The 21,833-nt window shown below is 43.3% G+C and overlaps 1 protein-coding gene and 1 long non-coding RNA gene across 3 annotated transcripts; both read right to left on the reverse strand.

The window, feature by feature from the left end:
- Nucleotides 1–1,522: 1,522 nt before the first annotated feature.
- On the reverse strand, nt 1,523–21,578 carry LOC125140305. Its single transcript, XR_007139605.1, has 3 exons — nt 21,279–21,578; nt 1,778–1,820; nt 1,523–1,547 (listed from the first exon to the last, which is right to left on the reverse strand). It is a non-coding gene; the product is annotated as an uncharacterized LOC125140305 (long non-coding RNA).
- LOC125140304 lies at nt 9,996–15,700 on the reverse strand. Of its 2 annotated transcripts, none has more exons than XM_047809294.1 (2): nt 14,139–15,700; nt 9,996–10,133 (listed from the first exon to the last, which is right to left on the reverse strand). In XM_047809294.1, exon 1 carries the CDS (start codon nt 15,685–15,687, stop codon nt 14,182–14,184), a length of 1,506 nt encoding a protein of 501 aa, XP_047665250.1. In that variant the 5' UTR covers nt 15,688–15,700; the 3' UTR covers nt 9,996–10,133; nt 14,139–14,181. The 2 variants fall into 2 exon arrangements, with proteins under 2 accessions (XP_047665250.1, XP_047665249.1); XM_047809293.1 differs by having other exon boundaries at nt 10,000–10,136.
- Nucleotides 21,579–21,833: the final 255 nt, after the last annotated feature.

The following is a 21,833-nucleotide window of genomic DNA, read 5'->3' on the forward strand; positions in this document are numbered from 1 at the left end:
ACAGCCTTGGAATAACGTAGGGTAGAATCCGCTGATGTACGCTCAACCCTTGGGGACTCAACCTAGTAGAAGCTTGATGTCTTTCTGAAAAATTTCATTTTGGAATTCGTAAGGAAGCCATCCGCTGGGTTGCTACCCGCCCAGGGCCATCTGGGGGTGATGCTTTTTGCATTGCACTCTGGACCCCTGGTTTAGCTAGGAAAAGGGAACGAACCGAGCATCTCGGATACCTTGCGGTGTTAACGAAGAGGTGCTCGGCCAGTGCCCCTGCAACGCCTCCCGGGTGCGTCGATCCAGTTCTCAGACCCTAGGTGAGTATACGGCCTCCAAGGTGAGTTTTTGGCCTCCGTGGGTCTACTAGGACGGCGTTGGACTCGTTCGCGGACCTGTTCGTCGACCCTGCCAGAATGTCTCGGGAAACCTTGCGGTGTTAACAAGTGACATTCTCGGCTGGGTGAGGTTTGTAGCCGGCCTCCCTGGGTCCACTAGGACAGCACGCAGGGCGGTGGTCTGGGGCCAACAGACCTTAAATGGGGCCAAGTCTTCTACTGGTGGCTAGCACCAACCACACGACAGCACATCATGCACCACACTGCACCCACACCATGTTAGCTTTCTGTTTTCCTCACTACATTTTAGAAAATGTTCAGGTTAGCACTTTGATAGAAATAATACTCAAATAATGTTAACAATAACAATAGCAAAGTGGTAGCATTTAGGATAAGGATAAGCTCTCTCCCATTCTGCTCCCCTTCGTTTCCACTCTCTTTTAAAAACATATTTGAGCCCATTATAAACAAATAAATAGATAGGGAAAATAGGTTAATAGGCAAAATAGCTCAATGACTCCACCCATACGGAGGAGTTAATTAGCATTAGCATTAGTTAGCTTCTGATTGGACATGGGACACAAGCCGAGGCTTGATCCACCTACGGCTGGCCGCCTCAGAGGAGGGTGTTCAGTGATCAAAGGCCGAAACACCCGTTGAGCCTGAGGTGCACTGCTGATGATGTGTCCTAAATTCATTAAATATTTGTGACCAGTAATTAAAAAAATAAAAAAAATTTTTTTTCCAAAAATTTACAAATAAATAAATAATTAAAACAATGAATAAATAAATAAATAAATAAATAAACAAATAAATAACTAAAAGAACACATTTAATCTCTCTCTAAAGAAATCTTTAACTTGGAGACTGACCCACTCACTCCAGTGGCTCACCTCTCTGTTATTATTTCTTTTAAAAAATACATCAAAAGTCTGACAGAGCGATAGCTGTGCAATAACATGCGCCGGCCAGTGCCTCACCCTTGGCTCCCGCTACATCCACGCAGGTTAAGACCCTGTGATGGGGGGGTCATTGTACGTTTCCAAAAACCTAACCCTAACCCTAACCCCTAACCCTAACCCTAACCCTAACCGTCGTCTAAAAACTAGCTCTAAACCTAACCGTAACCTAATCTCAAAACCTAGCCCTAACCCTAACCTTAACCCCAAACTTAACCGTCGCCTAATCCTAATACATAGCTCTAAACCTAACCATAACCTAATCTTAAAACTTGGCCCTAAACCTAACCTCAAACCCTAAACCTAACCGTCACCTAATCCTAAAGCCTAGCTCTAAACCTAACCATATCCTACTCTCAAAAAACCTAGCCCCAAACCTAACCTCAAACCCTAAAACTAACCGTCGTAACCTAATCTTAAAACTTAGCCCTACACCTAACCGTCGCCTAAAACTTAGCTTTAAACCTAACCGTCGCCTAATCCTAAAACCTAGCCCTAAACATAACCTTTATCTTAAACCTAACCCTAAAACCTAGCCCTAAACCTAACCTTCACCCTAACCTTAACTGATAACCTCCAATTCGGACCGCTGCGCTAATCCGACTTCCAAACCTTAAACTTAACCAACCTTGGCCCCAAAATTCCCTAAACGTTACGTTTTGGCTCTAAAGGCTAAAATCTAGTTTTAAACGTATCTCTCACTGATGGTAACCGTGGAGATTAACCCAACGCCCCAACCTAGCCCTAACCCTAACCCTAACCTACCCCTAACCCTATCCTTAACCAAGTTCTGGAACAGGTAAGTACAGACAAAAACACCACACACACCCTTCCACATGGCCCCTACCCGTACTCGAGCCCCCTTACCCTAACCCTAATCCCCAACCCCACCCTAACGCCCCAGCCTGGCCCTGGCCCTAGCCCCGACCTACCCCTAACCCTGTCCCTAACCTTAACCAAGTTCTGGAACAGGTAAGTACAGACAAAAACATCACAAACACCCTTCCACACGGCCCCTACCCGTACTCGAGCCCCCTTACCCTAACCCTAATCCCCGGCCCTGGCCCTGGCCCTGGCCCCAAACCCTGACCCTAACACCCCGGCCTAGCCCTGGCCCTGGCCTACCCCTAACCCTGTCCCTATCCCTAACCTTAACCAAGTTCTGGAACAGGTAAGTACAGACCAAAATTAAATAACACCACACACACGGCCCCTACCCGTACTCTAGTCCCCTTACCCCAACCCTAACCCTAACCTACACTTCACAGTTATTGTGACCATGACCCTCACGATCGTGTCTGACACCACCCGCCAACTTCCCAATTTCAGCAGGCTGCCGATCTCTGATGATTACGTTGCTGACATGAAGTGCACCCTATGACCCTGACCCTACCCTTACTCGAGCCTCCACCCTACCTCTAAACCTAACCCTATTGTTCAACGTACAAGGACGGCAGCACGTAAACATAACCCTAACCCCTAACCCCTAACCCCAATCCACAGGCTGAAAACCTGCTCTTGGATGCAGATATGAACATAAAGATAGCAGATGCTGAGAGGCGTACAGAAGGGTTCTAGCAGACACAGGATTCCTATTACATCATCTTGGAGTAGATAATAGTACCTAAACCCCTTACCCCTAACCCTAGACCGCCAATAAACAGGACAGGTAAGTTCGGAAACAGGTAAGTACAGACAAACCCAACCCTACCCTTACTCGAGCCCCCACCCTAAACCTAACCCGAACCTACATCCCCCTCTCACTAGTACTCAATGCGACCCTTTATTCGAACCCCCACCCCAACCCTAACCCTACCGCTTCAACGTAAATAGGACAGTAGTACGTAAACACAACCCCAACCCTAACCGTAACCGATTATAAACTGGGCAGGTAAGTTCGGTAACGGGTAAGTACAGACAAAAATTAAAATATTATAATAACACCACGTACACCCTTCAATGCGGCCCCTAACCCAACCCTTCCTTGGGCCCCCACCCTAACCCCTAAACCCACTGTCTCATTGTAAAAGGACAGGAGTATGACCCTAACCCAAACCCTAAAACCTAACTCTAACTCAACCCTAACACATGACTGCTGATTCTCCACTAAATTACAAAGGACAGGATCAGGTAAGTGCGGACAAAAATATAATGCCACCACACATACATTACACATACATTACACTACACAATACCGCACCACTAATTTCAGGCGCCAAAACCATTATTAACACCTTTATCCTAGCCTGGCGCCTTGACCCAAACCCCCCCCCTCCCCCCGAAACCTAACGCCAGCCCCAGCCCCAACTATAGCCCAAAAACCTAACCTTAACCCCAGCCCCCAACCCTAACCTCAACCCTAACCACACCCCGGCCCCCATCCTGTCCTAACCCTAAGTATGTGATAACAACAACTATAATATGAAAATGATAGGTACAAGGTAAGTAAAAGGTAATAAGGTAATTTTCGGTAAACGGGACAGGTAAGTTCTGGAACAGGTAAGTACGGACATAAAAATACATAAAAACACATAAATAACCATCCCTAACCCTAACCACAGCCCAAACCCGACCTAATCCGGGCCCCCAGCTCTGGCCCTGACCCCAGCCTTAACCCTAAAACCCAACCACGCTCCGGTCCCCATCCCAATCTTAACTGCTAAAGATTAACAAAAATAGAATAATAAATATGTTAAAATGGAAAACAAAGCAAATTATGAATGATTTTCATGTTAACAATACAAATAAATTCATTTGGTAAAAGAAAAAATTAATCCAAGTGTAATAGAAAAATTGTTCTGTTTTCATCATATAAAGATTGGTTAATATAAAGATTAAAGATTCCCCACTTTAAATGCAAATATCTCGGGAACCGTTCGAGCTATCGACATGCCGTTTTTTTCCTCACGATCACCATGATCTTTTGTGTCCAAAAATACCAAATTTGAACTTACTAAAAAATCTACCCTCACCTGAAAAACGGGACATTTACACCACCTGCCTAACTCAGACAGCAGGAATCCAAGTCGGGGCGGCTTCGCTAGTAGAAGCCTGATTATTCCTGAAGGTATTCTGGAAGCGTTGGCTTTGGAATAAGGTAAGGAATCAATCCGCTGGCGTATGCCCTACCCTTGGGGAACCAACCCAGTAGAAGCTTGATTGCTTCCTGAAGAATTCCAACTCCTTGTGGGGAGGAATTTGTAAGGAAGTCATCCGCTGGGATGCTACCCGACCAGGGCCATCCGGGACGGTGTATTGCACATCGAACTCCGGACCCCTGGTTTAGCTAGACAGGGACAGACCATGCATCTTGGATACCTTGCAGTGTTAACGAAGGGATGCTTGGTCAGGGCCCAACCAGGCACCCTGGATATCTCACAATATCCGTGACGGGGTGCCCGGGTGATAGAATTAGGAATCTGTTAGTTGGTAGACCTAGTCGCAGACTCTGCTCGGGTGTCTCGGGAAACCTTGCGGTGTTAACAAGAGACATTCTGGGCAGGGTGAGGTAAGTAGCCGGCCTCCCTGGGTCCACTAGGACAGCACGCAGGGCGGTGGTCTGGGGCCAACAGACCTTAAATGGGGCCGAGTCTTCTTTTGGTGGCTAGCACCGACCATACAACAGTCCATTGTGCATCACACTGCACCCACACCTTGTTGGCTTCCCGTTTTCTCTTTTTGCATTGTTAATGGCTCAGCAAATTTTGCTTAAAGTAGCGTCGTTGGCTAAAATGGGAGAGTGTATCCTCCTTCTTAGGGGCTCTCTCTTATTTTAGATCCCTATTTAGCTTACCAATTTTAAGTCTCATTCCCGTTCTCTTTTTACTCTGTAAATATCTCAGTAAAATTTGGCTTAGGTAGCGTTGCTAACTTGGCTAAAATGGGAGAGTGTATCCTCCATTTTAGGGGCTCTCTCTCATTTTAGATCCCTATTTAGCTTACCAATTTTAAGTCTCATTCCCGTTCTCTCTTTTTACTTTGTAAATATCTCAGTAAAATTTGGCTTAGGTAGCGTTGCTAACAAAGCTATACCCAGAATTAACGTTAGCTAAAATAGGTGAGTGTATCCTCCCTTTCAGTGGCTCTCTCTTATTTTAGTCCATTTTTACAATTTAGAACATAGTAGTCAGTGAAACGTTTTCCCCCTTTTTTTGCACTGTTAATGGCTCAGTAAATTTTGCTTAAGTAGCGCTGCTAATTTCCCAATTTTAACAGTCTAGAACGTTTCCTCTTTTTGCATTGTTAATGACTCAGTTAAAAAATTATTATTATATCCAGAATTGACGATGGCTAAAATGGGGGAGTGTATCCTCCTTTAGGGGCTCTCTCTTATTTTAGGTCCCTATTTTCACTTTTAGCTTTTCACGTCTCATTCCCGTTTTCTCTTTTCGCATTGTAAATGTCTTAAGTAGCGTTGCTAACAAAATTATACCCAGAATTGACGTTAGCTAAAATAGGTGAGTGTATCCTCCCTTTCAGAGGCTCTCTCTTATTTTAGATCCCTATTTTTACTCTTAGCTCCTCATTTTTACAGTTCGGAACGTAGTAGTCAGCGGAAAAGAACGCTCAGCACAATAACCAACTTTGGCAGTAGCTAAAGTGAGACGGAGTATCCTCCTTTTCTGTGTCTCTCTCTTATTTTAGATTCCTCCTTTGGAAACCTTTCTATTTTAGAAAAATCAACAAATAGATTAGGTAAAATAGGTCAAATAGGTTAATAGCTTAACAACTTATTCACTATAGATCAGATAGTTAGCTTTAGCTTTAGAAACGGCCACTTCCTGATTGGGCATGGGACACAAGCCGAGGCTTGATCCACCTACGGCTGGCCGCCTCAGGGGAGGGTGTCTAGTGACTAACGGCCGAAACACCCTGCGATCCTGAGGTGCACTACTGATGATGTGTCCTAAAATTTAGTTAAAAGCAATCTTAAAATCCTTTTAAAATAAACCAGTAAAGTGTCAAAACTGTAATTTTGAAAAAATGAAATAAGTAAACAACTTTTTTTAATAAGGTCACAAAAAATCTTAATTCCCATTTTGCATTGTTAATAGCTCAGTAAACTTTGCTTGAAGTGACGTTGCTAACAAAATGATACCCAGAACTGACATTAGCTAAAATGAGTGAGCGTATCCTCCTTTTCAGAGGCTCTCTCTTATTTTAGATCCCTATTTTTACTTTTGATTCCCCATTTTTACAAATTAGAAGATAGTAGTCAACGAAACGCTTCCTCTTTTTGCACTGTTAATGGCTCAGTAAATTTTGCTTAAGTAGCGCTGCTAATTTCCCATTTAGTACATAGCAGTCAGTGAAACGTTTCCTCTTTTTTGCATTGTTAATGGCTCAGTAAATTTTGCTTAAGTCGCACTGCTAATTTCCCATTTAGAACATAGATTTTCACTTTTAGCTTCCCGATTTTACGACTTACTTCCGGGTACTCTTCTCGCATTGTAAATGTCTTGAGTAGCGTTGCTAACAAAATTATACCCAGAATTGACGTTGGCTAAAATAGGGGAGTGTATCCTCCTTTTTAGGGGCTCTCTCTTATTTTAGATCCCGATTTTCACCTTTAGCTTCCCGAGTTTACGGCTTACTTCCGGGTTCTCTTCTCGCATTGTAAGTGTCTTAAGTAGCGTTGCTAACAAAATTATACCCAGAATTGACGTTGGCTAAAATAGGGGAGTGCATCCTCCTTTACAGGGGCTCTCTCTTATCTTAAATCCCGATTTTCACCTTTAGCTTCCCGATTTCATGGCTTACTTCCGGGTTCTCTTCTCGCATTGTAAATGGCTTAAGTAGCGTTGCTAACAAAATTATACCCAGAATTGACGTTGGCTAAAATAGGGGAGTGCATCCTCCTTTACAGGGGCTCTCTCTTATTTTAAATCCCGATTTTCACCTTTAGCTTCCCGATTTCATGGCTTACTTCCGGGTTCTCTTCTCGCATTGTAAATGGCTGTTGTGGAAGTTTTGAGGTTCGAGAGAATTAAAGCATAAAAATATCACACCAACAGGCACGGGCAAGAGTATAAAGGTTTTCACGGTTTATTGTTTTCAGCTTTGCAGAAGGACCCAACACTCTACGTGTAAAATCAGAGAGGAAGGGCCACCATTATTGATAACACCAGCATTTTATAGACAGGAATAAAATAAACAGGACATGTAAAACCAAAACATCATCCACCATTGGCTTAGAAGCATCGCCTGTTCATCTTCTGACCAAGCTAATCCCACGGGAACAGAAAAGGTCTCATGGGAAAGCTCTGATTAAATGCAGTTTTAGAAAGAAACAACTGAAATCTCTAGTCACAATAACTACCAGCCATGGGAAGTACAGAAGCCTAGAAGGACAGATTCATGTGTTCTTCTCTAAAGTAAAAATTTCCACTACAATTCCCCCCTTTTGTCCCTGGGACAATACACAAAATTTTACTAATCATTAATCTGTAACAAAATCTAAACTCTAAATGATCGATCGATACCAGTATTGTTAATCAACTACTTAATCTACAACATTGTTAATCAGCTAGAATATAATCACTTAAATCTTAAGCTAATCATGTAAAGTCTCACATCAGCGCATCATTACCCCTGTAGGGTTCACATGAATGCTTCATAAAATACATGATCTTTAGTGGATAATATGCTGTTTTTGTGGGGACAGGACCCGTATATATAAGAAATATGCAGTTAAAGGCAAAGCATTAAGCATTAATCAAGTCGTAACCTCACTACAAGTCACAGTCTCTACTGTCCGTATTCACCTTTGTCTGTTTCTGGATCAGTCTGGGCAAATTCAGTGAAATAGTCATCGCTGAACGGAGGACTCCATTCAGGGTCATCGTCAATATCGTCTAGTTTCACAAGTTGTTTGGTCGTTAGATTGGACATTATGATGTAATGAATGCATTTGTATATGCAAGGGCCAAACAAACATAATAAGAGTAATACCACAATCACTGGGATTATCATTGATAGATAGGGAGTCCACTGTCCGAACAGTGTATACCAAAGTCCCCAACTATTATCTCCGTGTTCGTCTCGTTTCATTTGGTTTGCTACTTTGTGCATATCATGCAGTGCATCTGAGATAGACCCTTGGTCGTCATCGTTCGAGGGAATGAAGGTGCAACATTGATCTCCAATCAGGGCACATACACCTCCCTCTTTAGCTAATAGAATATCTAAGGCCATTCTATTTTGTGTAGCAGTCAATCTAAGGGCCGCGAGTTCCTGTTTAATGCCTTCGGTTGCCCGATTAGTGGAGTTAATATAAGTGGCAAGCCGATAATGTGTGACTTCTAGTTGATTCCAAACCTGAGTCATCCCATACTGTGGGAAGAAGGAATCAAAGAATTTACTCAGTGTAGGTTTCAGTCTATGTTCTGGCGGAGGAAAGTCATTATCAGACACCTCTCTCTTGGGTCGCTTCATTGGTGAGTGTGAGTGAGCTATGACCACACCTGGATACCTAAACCTTGCTAAAGTACATACTCCTCCCCAGTTACGGGGTAGGGCTAGATACACGTTTTTACCACAGACCCAGTACCAGTCGTCAGCCCTGAGTAATGTGCCAGTGTCAGATGGATGAATGAGGGAACACTCTGCCTGTGGGCAGGTTCCGTCATCAGAATATGGGTAATATAAATGAGTGCACCTACGGCTGGCAATATTACCTAACGGTATGTTTCCTGTACCTACAAAACAGTGTGTGTAGTTCAATTTAGGAGGAGGCTGTGCAACAAATGTGTTAACTCTTGTTTGGTTTACTTTGAATGTTCGTTTTGTCACACGCATTAGAGTTCGTAGACATATGGTGGTACCAGTTAAATCAGTCCTCCCAGGACCTCCAGCTTCACACCACAGGGAGGCCGGTGAATTTATCACCAGACTCAAATGTGTGCCATTCTGGACTCTATAAGCATCCTGCTTCCACATGCAGTAAGAATTTCTACAGTATTGGGCTATGGCTTTCAATTCACTACCATTACTTTTCATGGGGATCATTGTGTGTTTACTCGCAGCTGTGGGGAGAATCATACACACATAACAAGACTCATTTGTGATCATTTTGGCAGTGTAGTTGGCAAATTGCCAATAAGTGTTTTCATGCACGTCTCTGCGACTTCTACCAAAGGTGGAAGTCTTTTCTGCATTCCCTCTAATTAACAGGCAGATCATAAGGATGCCAATGATCCCTAAAACTCTTGGGTGATAGTCAAAATGGCTCCTCATCTTAACAGGAGCTTTTACTCATCAATGTTGATCGATTGTAGAAGTCAGGTCTTATATTTGTGTTTGTATGGGAGTCTGGCTGTCGTAAATGTGTAATGCCGTCGTCATCTGCTGTCGTAAGTGTCTTTCAAATTTACCTCTTTCAGTTCATTAATTTCATTTACATTTGTGTTTACATTCATATGTGTGTGTGTGTGTCAATGTTACTCCTTCAGATGACGCTGCTCCTTCTCGGTGTCGGCTGCTGCGTTGTATCAGGGTTTTTCTTCTGACTCAGACACTATACGCGTCGTGGAAAGTCAGTTGGAGCTCACGGGAGAGGTTACTAGCACGTCACCGTGTGCCCTGATGCCCCTTCTCATTCCTCTTTGCAGCTGTCGGGTGTTGGTTTTTCCTCTGGCTCAGGAACCCGCTTACAATGGCTAACGTGAATCCACGTTGCTCTCTCTGCAACCTTCACCGCAGTCTGCGTGGTCAGAAGTACCTGAAATGGTCCCAGCCACCGCCTGGCTCTCCAGCTTTTCCTCCTGAAATCCTTCACCACCACCCAGTCACCTGGTTTGAGACTGTGCAGATCTGTTTGCGTCACCTTAGGCAGTGCTTCCTTCACCTGCTTATGGATTTGAGACAAAACAGAGGACAAGTTTGCACAATAACACAGCATTTCATCTTCACATTGGCTTGTGGTTAATCTGGGTGTGTGTCCAGGCTCAATTCCTGTATTTGGGGGTCTGCCAAACAGTATCTCAAATGGGCTTAAATTCACTCTCCCTCTAGTTCTCGTTCTCATGTATAATAACACAATGGGAAGGGCCTTTACCCATGATAGACCTGTTTCATCACAGCACTTGGCCAATTTATTCTTTAGCGTACCATTTTCTCGCTCCACCGCCCCTCCGCTGGCAGGGTGGTACGCACAGTGTTGTCTGAGATCTATACCCAAGTACTCTCCCACCCGTCGAAGTGCTTGGTTTACAAATGGAGTCCCATTGTCACTACTGATTTTGTCAGGGATTCCCCAACGAGGAATAATTTCAGACAGGAGTGCTTTAGCTACTGCACTTGCATCCTGTTTGGAAGTGGGGAAAGCTTCCACCCACTTAGAGAACATGTCCACTATCACCAAACAGTATTTTTTGCCTTCACTGGGTGTCAGTTCAATAAAGTCCATCTGAAGGTGTTCAAATGGTCGCTGTGGCGGAGGATGGGTGCTCTGGGAGACTTTAACGCCTCGGCCAATGTTGTTTGTTGCACACACTATACATTTCTCACAAAACTTCTGGGAATAGTTTGCAAAGCCCTTAGTGTGCCAGTATCTGGAGACACTGTTATACATCCCCCCTTTTGACGCATGGTCTTGGCCATGCGCCAATTTAGCATAGAATTGAAACAATTTCTTTGGCAAACATGGCTTGTCATCAGGGCCGTACCAAACCCCATCTCTTACCACACCTCCTGCTTTCCTCCATGTGGCTCTTTCTTGGGCTGTAGACTGTGATTGAAGATCTTTGAGATCTGCTGTGGGAGTACATATTTGCAACATACACAAAGTTTCGTCGTTCTCTGACGAAAAAATCAGTTTCTGCGCAGCTGATTTTGCTGCTGCATCCGCTTGCGCATTGCCCTGTGAAATGGGGTCATGTTTCCCAGTGTGTGCTTCACACTTACATATGGCAATAGATTTTGGCAACAGGATTGCATCCAGGAGTTCAGAAATCAGGCCATTGTGCGTGATTGCTTTACCTGAAGAGGTCAGGAAACCTCTGTTTTTCCACAATGTACCAAAATCATGTACTACCCCCAAATGCATATCTACTGTCAGTATAAATGGTGACAGTTTTGTCTCCTGCTAACCTGCATGCTGTTGTTAAAGCAACTAATTCGGCTGCCTGCGCAGAGAGATGCACCGGTAATGATTCTGCTTTAACCGTTTCATGTTGTGTCACTACTGCATACCCCACGCAGTTGCGGCCTGTTTTCTGATCTCTGAAGGCTGATCCATCCACAAAAAACTCAAGATCTGGATTCTGCAAAGGCGTTTCCTGCAAATCAGACCTAGGACTGCAAATTTCATTTACAACCGCAACACAATTGTGTGGTTCTCCATCTGCTTCTGTAGGGAGAAGAGTTGCAGGGTTTAACACAGTACAGCGTTTTACTTTCACATTTGGCATGTCAAGCAAAATAGTGTGATATCGCAGCCAACGTGCCGCAGACATATGTGCTGTTTTCTGTTCAAGAAGAAGAAGCGACACTGCATGTGGGACCAAAAGAGTTAGTTCACTGTATCCCACAATATCTCTAGAAGCATTAACCGCTTTCTCAGCTGCTGCTACTGCTCTTAAACACATTGGCAGGCCTGCCGCTACTGGATCCAATTTAGCAGAGAAGTAGGCTACTGGTCTCATTTTCCCACCATGATTTTGTAATAGCACTGATGTCATACAACTACTTTTTTCATCAACTGTTTGTACAAACAATTCGTTTGGATCTGGAATCCCTAATGTTGGGGTGGTTTGTAAAGCCATTTTCAAATCTACGAAGGCTTTTTCTGCCTCTGGTGTCCAAGTCAGTGCACTGTGGGCCTGTAGGCCTTTCCCATGAGCAATTGCGCTCAAAGGTGCTTCGAGGACTGCATAGTTTGGTATGAAAGTCCTACAATAAGAGCACATGCCTAGAAATGACATCAGTTGTTTTTTTGTGTTAGGCTTTGGAATGTTTTGTATTGCTGCAACTCTGTTCTGCTCAATAGTTTTGCCTTGTTCTGATATCAGATGCCCCAAGAATTTCACTTGCTGTTTTACAAACTGCAGCTTTGATAAGCTCGCCTTGTGACCTTCCTCCGCTAGATGACAAAGTAACGCAATAGTGTCTTTTTCACATTGCTCTTTAGATGGCGCTGCAATCATGCAGTCGTCCATATATTGAAGAATTGCTGACCCTGGGGTCAGCGTCAGAGATTCAAGACTGTTTTTAAGAGCTTCATTGTAAATAGTTGGAGATTCGCAAAATCCCTGACACAATCTGGTAAAAGTGTACGGCTTTCCATTGAAAGAAAACGCAAACCAAAACTGGCTGTCTGGATGAACTGGTACACTGAAAAAAGCATTAGCTAAGTCTACCACAGAAAACCACTTGCTTTCTGGTGGAATCTGAGACAAGATTGTGTGGGGGTTTGGCACATTTGGAGCTCTTGGAATTACTGCATCATTCACTACTTGCAAATCTTGGACAAAACGCCACTCCTCTGGTTCACCCAGAGGCCTAGGTTTCCTCACTGGAAAAATAGGTGTTCTCACTGGGGAGGTTTCACATGGCACAATCACTCCAGATTCAAGCAGTGAATTAAACACTGGTGTGATACCCCTAATAGCCTCTGGCTTTAAGGGGTACTGAGTTTTGCAAGGTCTGTAATCCGATTTAGGTGTTATCTGCACCGGTGCACAATTTTTGATCAGACCTACATCATATTTCCCTGTTGCCCAAAGTTCTCTAGGAACTGCTTGTAATCGGGGATCTTCCCCAGAAATGTGTGTCATTTGCCACATTGTTTTCAGTACATCTGTGTCTGCCTGTGGCATTATCTCAACTGTTCTGTCAACAAAAGCTATCCAATTCAAGTGCATGCAATAGGATTTAGTTTTCTCGCTGTACAACACTGTGGGATCTGAACTGGGTTTCCAATCATCAGCTTTCACACATTTTAATGTCCACATCCCTAAATCTTCCCATTTCTCTGTTTCACCTTTTGATAAAGACACATGTGGGTGTGAATTCTCTATAGTGAACGGATGGGCCTTCCACGGCTTCACATTTATACTAGAAAGATTCACTTCTGCAGTACATCTGTAATTATCCCAATACAACTTTGTCAGTAACAACACATCAGCTTTTGGCTGCATTTCAAACCACTCTTGTTCATAAACTACATCAGGCCCTGTGTGTGTGTGTGCTGTGCAGTGCAGATCATGTGTGTTCATGTATTGTGTGCGTGTAGGGTTAGTAACATCATAGGCCTTATCCAAGAGTGCTTGATTCACTGAATTCACAGAAGAGGTGCTGAGTTCCCACTCATACACATACAACAGAGGTCTGGGGTCCCACTTAACGCCCTGAAATTCACCTATTTGACTTCTACACACTTTTAATCCGTTTGGGGTGCTAATTAGGTTTATTCCCAATTTGCAGATCAAATCCCTGCCCATCAAATTAATCGGGCAGCATTCAGAAAGCAGAAAAGAAAATGTGAATGACTGTTGGTTATTCTCAACACACCTTAAGGGTGCTGTAAATTTTTCTTTCACGATAATCCCAGACGCTCCAACTGAATTCAGGGATCTACTACTCATTTCTGGCATCTCACTCAACTCATGTAATTTGATCACAGAGTTTCCTGCACCAGAATCTACTAAAAACAAAATGTCTTTCCCTTCTACATTCAATGTGTGCACTGGCATGTGCTTGTAGGCATCTAAACTGTATTTTGCATATGTGCCTTGTGGAGTATATTTCTTTTCAAGAAAATCAATAGCATTCAAAACCTTAAAATTTAAGTCGGAATCAGAAGTTAGCTGAAGCATTTCCTCATTGCATAGCATCAAAGATTTTGACTCACCCATCCCTTCAGGACTGACCTCCTCGACCTGAGATGTTGATGGTCATGCAGTTTCCTCATCATGTCTCTTAGGGCATTCCCTTGCCCAGTGATCTTGTCCTCCGCAAACAAAACATCCACTCTCTCCCCCTTTTTCTTTTCCGCCTCTGGCTCTTCCTCTTCCTCTCCCCCTTCCTCGATATCGCCCTCTTCCTCGATATGTGGAAGTCCCTCTCCATTGTGTATGAGATCTCGTCATGGCTTGCATCATCGTCAGCTGAACTTTGTGTGTTTGTTCTTCTCTCTTTTTTCCCTGATCTTGCTTGGCTTGTGTGAGCAGCTTTTCCGCATGCAGAGCATGTTGTTCGATAAGGCTCAGCTTTCCAGTGTCCCACGTGATGCATAGGTTTTTCACCTTGTCAGATATTTCCGGAATCAGTCCATTCATGAAACTGTTTCTCAAATGCGCCTCGTATGCGGTCACTACCCCCTCACTCATATTCTCGGGGGCAGTAAGGCCGCTGTGCGCGTTGTGTACTTCCGTGAGGCGATGAAGATATTGCGCAACTGTCTCGCTGTCCTGTTGTTTGCACAGCGCAATCTTTGTCATATCCATCTTCACTGGAAAAGCTTCATAACACGCTTCACGTAATTCCGTTACGAAGTTATAGTACGTCGCATTCCTCCCGCTCTCATGATCTGGATGTCTCATGCACAGATTTTCATCCGGCCATTCATACTTAATCCGCGTTATGTCAGATGCTAGTTTTCTTCCCAGCAGGCGCCTCAGTTCAAGAGAGGTGGGACGAAATTCTTTGCAGAAACGTTCCAACTCCACACCAAACTTTTTCCCCCCCACTTCTCTCGGGTCAGGGAGGTGCTCATGAGCATGCTCAATGTCCTTTAGTGTCCACGGACGGTGTACTAACATAGGGTCTCCATCCGGCCCTGCTACTTCCACCATGGGCATTGTAATCACACTCTGAAGTTTCTCGTTGACCTCTGGAATCGAAGCCTCTTCTCTGACAGGTTCAAGATCCGTAGTCTCCTTTTGCTTGTCTTTCTGGCGTGTACGATCCGCGATCGGTGGAGAGGGTGGGTCAGCCTTAACTGCCTTCGGTGGAGGCAGTGGACTCTCCTTCGGCTCCACACGAGCTGGCTCCGGATCTGCGCACACCTGTCGACATGACGCAGCCGCTGCCAGACGTGGTCGAGGAGGCGGTCCATCCAGGTCGGGATCATCTGAAAAAGACTTAAGACACTGGAGACTTTGTGAGTTACTTATTGTACTTTGTGTATTCTGTACATATTGTATAGATGCTCTCTTTGGAGTACATTGTGCTTTTTGAAACCTTTTTTCAGCCTCTAACTTCCACAAGTGAAAAGCTGTCCAGTTTATTTCTACCCTGCTCTTCTTCTTCTTCCCAACATTATCTCTCTCCATTTGGGTCAGGTTACCTTTCAGCAAATCTAACTGCTTCAAGCTAAAACTGCCGCCATCTGGGAAGCCACACTCCGTCACCCACCGCAGCAATTGTGACACAGAATCAGGACCATAATTATTTCTCATATAATTCACATTAGGTCCAATGACACACACTGGGTTTTTATTGAGCATGCTCTTAGAAATACTGTTGCCCATGACTATCTTAGTTTATTGTTGACAGTCTCTGCACCAGAAAGCCTGTGCTGTGTGTGTGTGTTATCTTTTGTTTTGGCCTTTTCTCTTTTCCCCAAACCTGCTTTGCTCTCCGGAGAGTCTACACCGAGCTCGTCAGCTCTTAGCGGCGGGTTTTCTCAAAACCTCGCAAACAAGACACCTTTAGCACCTAATCCCAGATTAGTGCCGTGCTTTACTTTTGTTTTTTAGGCCTTGCACTAGGTGCCTATCCAGGTCACTGACCTGTCGACAGATCCAGGTTTAAATCCTGTCTTTACAGCACTTTCTACACAGAGACAACCAACAATATTCACTATTCAACACTAATGAATTCAACTATGGTTTTCAAAATAAAACCCTTACAACTTTAGCAGATTAATCAGTGTTCTTTAACACAAATAAAAATAGATTCTCTCACCTTCCACACATCCAAGTACTTTTGATTCCAGCGTTGAGGCGGCTCACGGTGAACTCCCGAGTCCTCTCACGCTCATAGCCAATTTTGCGGTCGAGGTGAAGTTAACAGCCTTCAAGGCTCGAGCGCTGCAAGCCTCCCCGGGAATCCCCGAAGTCGACTCTCAAACGCGGAATCCTGCCGACAACGCCAGCCTGTTGTGGAAGTTTTGAGGTTCGAGAGAATTAAAGCATAAAAATATCACACCAACAGGCACGGGCAAGAGTATAAAGGTTTTCACGGTTTATTGTTTTCAGCTTTGCAGAAGGACCCAACACTCTACGTGTAAAATCAGAGAGGAAGGGCCACCATTATTGATAACACCAGCATTTTATAGACAGGAATAAAATAAACAGGACATGTAAAACCAAAACATCATCCACCATTGGCTTAGAAGCATCGCCTGTTCATCTTCTGACCAAGCTAATCCCACGGGAACAGAAAAGGTCTCATGGGAAAGCTCTGATTAAATGCAGTTTTAGAAAGAAACAACTGAAATCTCTAGTCACAATAACTACCAGCCATGGGAAGTACAGAAGCCTAGAAGGACAGATTCATGTGTTCTTCTCTAAAGTAAAAATTTCCACTACATGGCTTAAGTAGCGTTGCTAACAAAATTATACCCAGAATTGACCTTGGCTAAAATAGGGGAGTGTATCCTCCTTTTTAGGGGCTCTCTCTTATTTTAGATCCCGATTTTCACCTTTAGCTTCCCGATTTTACGGCTTACTTCCGGGTTCTCTTCTCGCATTGTAAATGTCTTAAGTAGCGTTGCTAACAAAATCATACCCAGAATTGACATTAGCTAAAATAGGTGAGTGTATCCTCCTTTTCAGAGGCTCTCTCTTATTTTAGGTCCCTATTTTTACTTTTGATTTCCCAATTTTACAATTTAGAACATAGTAGTCAGCGAAACGTTTCCTCTTTTTGCACTGTTAATGGGTCAGTAAATTTTGCTTAAGTAGCGCTGCTAATTTCCCATTTAGAACATAGAAGTCAGCGGAACGTTTCCTTTTTTCCGCATTGTTAATGGCTCAGTAAATTTTGCCTAAGTAGCGTTGCTAACAAAAACATACCCAGAATTGACGTTGGTTAAAATAGGGGAGTGTATCCTTTTCAGGCGCTCTCTCTTATTTTAGATCCCTATTTTTACTTTTAGCTTCCCAATTTTACGTCTTACTTCCGTTTACTCTTTTCGCATTGTAAATGTCTTAAGTAGCGTTGCTAACAAAATTATACCCTGAATTGACGAGTGTATCCTCCCTTTCAGAGGCTCTCTCTTATTTTAGATCCCTATTTTTACTTTTAACTTCTCATTTTTACAATTCGGAACATAGTAGGCAGCGAAAAAACCGCTCAAAACGAGAACCAATTTTGGCAGCAGCTAAAAAGAGACAGAGTATCCTCCTTTTTTGAGACTCTCTCTTATTTTAGATCTCTCCTTCGGAAAAACTTTCATCCATGAACAACTTCTTCCTAATAAGGTCACAAGAAAACTTAAAAACCTTTGATACGATACAGGAGATTGACCGACTCAACCAGGTGGCTCGCTTCCTTTTGCACAAACCTTAAAGAAATCCCAGTGTGGTCTAAATGGAAACAAAAATTCTGATAGAGCGATAGCAGTGCAATAACATGCGTCGGCCAGTGCCTTTCCCTTGTCTCCCTATCTAACCACGCAGGTTAAGACCCTGTGATGGGGGGAGTCATTGTACCCTTTCAAAACCTAACCCTAACTCCCTAACCCTAACCCTAACCCTCCAAGGTGAGTTTTTGGCCTCCGTGGGTCTACTAGGACAGCGTTGGACTCGTTCGCGGACCTGTTCGTCGACCCTGCCAGAATGTCTCGGGAAACCTTGCGGTGTTAACAAGTGACATTCTCGGCTGGGTGAGGTTTGTAGCCGGCCTCCCTGGGTCCACTAGGACAGCACGCAGGGCGGTGGTCTGGGGCCAACAGACCTTAAATGGGGCCAAGTCTTCTACTGGTGGCTAGCACCGACCACACGACAGCACATCATGCACCACACTGCACCACACGGCACCCACACCATGTTAGCTTCCCAATTTCACTTGTGTAGCACTTTGATAGAAATAATGCTTTACACTAATAATAATAATAATAATAAAAATGTTAACAATAACAGTGGCAAAATGGTAACGTTAAAGAGAGAGACAAGTTCTCTCCCATTCTGCTCTCCTTCACTTCCACTCTCTTCTTTTAAGAGCAAATTAGAGCCCATTGTAGACAAATAAATAGATAGATAAAATAGGTTAATAGGCAAAATAGTTCAATGACTCCACCCATACGGGGAGTTCATTAGCATTAGCATTAGTTAGCTTCTGATTGGACATGGGACACAAGCCGAGGCTTGATCCACCTACGGCTGGCCGCCTCAGAGGAGGGTGTTCAGTGATCAAAGGCCGAAACACCCGTTGAGCCTGAGGTGCACTGCTGATGATGTGTCCTGAAATTCTTAAAGTGTTTGTTTAACAACCTTAAATAAACCATTAATTATAAAATTAATTCTTTTTAAATAATAAATAAATAATTGAATGAATGTGTGAATGAATGAATGCATAATTAATTAATTAATTAATTAATTACATAAATGAACACATCCTCTTTCTTAGGAAAATCCTAAAACTTGGAGACTGACTCACTCAACTCAGTGGCTCACCTCCTTGTTCCTCAAGGCCCATTTGGGACCTACATACATACAAAGTTCTGACAGAGCGATAGCTGTAGCAATGACATGCGTCGGCCAGTGCCTTTCCCTTGTCTCCCTATCTAACCACGCAGGTTAAGACCCTGTGATGGGGGGAGTCATTGTACTCTTTCAAAAACCTAACCCTAACCCTAACCCTAACCCAAAACTTAGCCCTAACCCTAACCTCAACTCTAAACCTAACCGTCGTCTAAAAACCTAGCTCTAAACCTAACCTCAAAACTTAGCCCTAACCTCAACCACAAACCTAACCGTCGCTTAACTCTAAAACCTAGCTCTAAACCTAAACATAACCTAACCTCAAAACTTAGCCCTAAAACCTAACTTCAAAACCTAAACCTAACCGTCATTTAAAAACTAGCCCTAAACCTAACCGTATCCTAATCTCAAAACTTAGCCCTAAACCTAACCTCAACCGTCGCCTATCTCTAAAACCTTGCTCTAAACCTAATCATAACCTAATCTCAATACTTAGCCCTAAACCTAACCTCAAACCCTAAACCTAACCGTCGTCTAAAAACTAGCTCTAAACCTAACCGTAACCTAATCTCAAAACCTAGCCCTAACCCTAACCTTAACCCCAAACTTAACCATCGCCTAATCCTAATACATACAGACCTTAAATGGGGCCAAGTCTTCTACTGGTGGCTAGCACCGACCACACGACAGCACATCATGCACCACACTGCACCCACACCATGTTAGCTTCCCAATTTCACTTGTGTAGCACTTTGATAGAAATAATGCTTTACACTAATAATAATAATAATAATAATAATAATAATAATAATAATAATAATAATAATGTTAACAATAACAGTAGCAAAATGGTAACGTTAAAGAGAGAGACAAGTTCTCTCCCATTCTGCTCTCCTTCACTTCCACTCTCTTCTTTTAAGAGCAAATTAGAGCCCATTATTGATGATTTTCCTTAGGAAAATCCTAAAACTTGGAGACTGACTCACTCAACTCAGTGGCTCACCTCCTTGTTCCTCAAGGCCCATTTGGGACCTACATACATACAAAGTTCTGACAGAGCGATAGCTGTAGCAATAACATGCGTCGGCCAGTGCCTTTCCCTTGTCTCCCTATCTAACCACGCAGGTTAAGACCCTGTGATGGGGGGAGTCATTGTACTCTTTCAAAAACCTATCCCGCCAGTTGCCATCGGACCAAGCACGCTATCTGACTCTAAGTAAAAACTTTGATTCATCTCTCCACACACCTGCCCTTCCTCCGGCTCGTCAATCGGGTTTGTGGGATGGGTAGGTGAGCAGAACTAAGCCCAGTCAGGCTAGGGGGGACGATCTGCTCAGTCTAGTGGCTCGCCCCCACTCTGCTTTCCTTCACATCCACACCCATCAGGTGGGAGCATAGAATGGATAGATAAGTATAAATACATCATTACCCTCCCTTACACACACACACACACACACACACACATACACACACACATACATACATACACACACACACACACACACGTTGGGGCCGTCAGACCAGCTTACAGACCCCAGGTGAGTATTTGGCCTCCAAGGTGAGTTCTCACAAAAAAAAAAAAAAAAAAAAAAAATATATATATATATATAGATACATACATACATACATTAAGGCCTCCATGGGTCTAGGACGACGTTGGATCCAATGGCCGACCCGGCCCGTGTGTCTTCGGACAAATACACATAAAAAACACATACCCACCACCAATTCACACTAGGCTAATACACTCACAACACTGACTAAACCTAGCACCCCTCTCCTGTGGTTTTCCACACTCTGTAGGATATAATAAAGTCCTACACGGAGCTATTGACATCGGCCTTTGTCTGCAAAATCTCGAAACCTAACCTTAAACCTAACCGTCGTCTAATCCTAAAACCTAGCTCTAAACCTAACCATAACCTAACCTCAAAACTTAGCCCTAACCCTAACCTCAACTCTAAACCTAACCGTCGTCTAAAAACCTAGCTCTAAACCTAACCTCAAAACTTAGCCCTAACCTCAACCACAAACCTAACCGCCGCCTAACTCTAGAACCTAGCTCTAAACCTAAACATAACCTAACCTCAAAACTTAGCCCTAAACCTAACTTCAAACCCTAAACCTAACCGTCGTCTAAAAACTAGCTCTAAACCTAACCGTAACCTAATCTCAAAACTTAGCCCTAAACCTAACCTCAACCGTCGCCTAGCTCTAAAACCTAGCTCTAAACCTAAACATAACCTAATCTCAATACTTAGCCCTAAACCTAACCTCAAACCCTAAACCTAACCGTCGTCTAAAAACTAGCTCTAAACCTAACCGTAATCTAATCTCAAAACCTAGCCCTAACCCTAACCTTAACCCCAAACTTAACCGTCGCCTGATCCTAAAACATAGCTCTAAACCTAACCATAACCTAGCACTAAACTTAACCTTTATCTTAAACCTAACCCTAAAACCTAGCCCTAAACCTAACCTTCACCCTAACCTTAACCGATAACCTCCAATTCGGACCGCTGCGCTAATCCGACTTCCAAACCTTAAACTTAACCCATCTTGGCCCCAAAATTCCCTAAACGTTACGATTTGGCTCTAAAGGCTAAAATCTAATTTTAAACGTATCTCTCACTAATGGTAACCGTGGAGATTAACCCCAAAAAAAGACAACTTGAATTGGAACCAAAAGGCTTTAAATCTTAGCTCTAAAATAAAAAATAGGCCTAATACCGTAAAGCTTGATTGCCTAAATTGAACCAAATCAGTTAACTAAATTGGTTGAATTAAAAATTTAATTACATTAATTAATTAAAATAAATTGTCAGATTAATTTACTTTAGTATTGATTGTTTAGTTAAAATGATTTAGGAAGTAATTAAGCCATAATTGATTTAAAA

Source organism: Tachysurus fulvidraco, chromosome 26 (assembly GCF_022655615.1).
Source record: "Tachysurus fulvidraco isolate hzauxx_2018 chromosome 26, HZAU_PFXX_2.0, whole genome shotgun sequence".
NCBI lineage: Eukaryota > Metazoa > Chordata > Actinopteri > Siluriformes > Bagridae > Tachysurus > Tachysurus fulvidraco.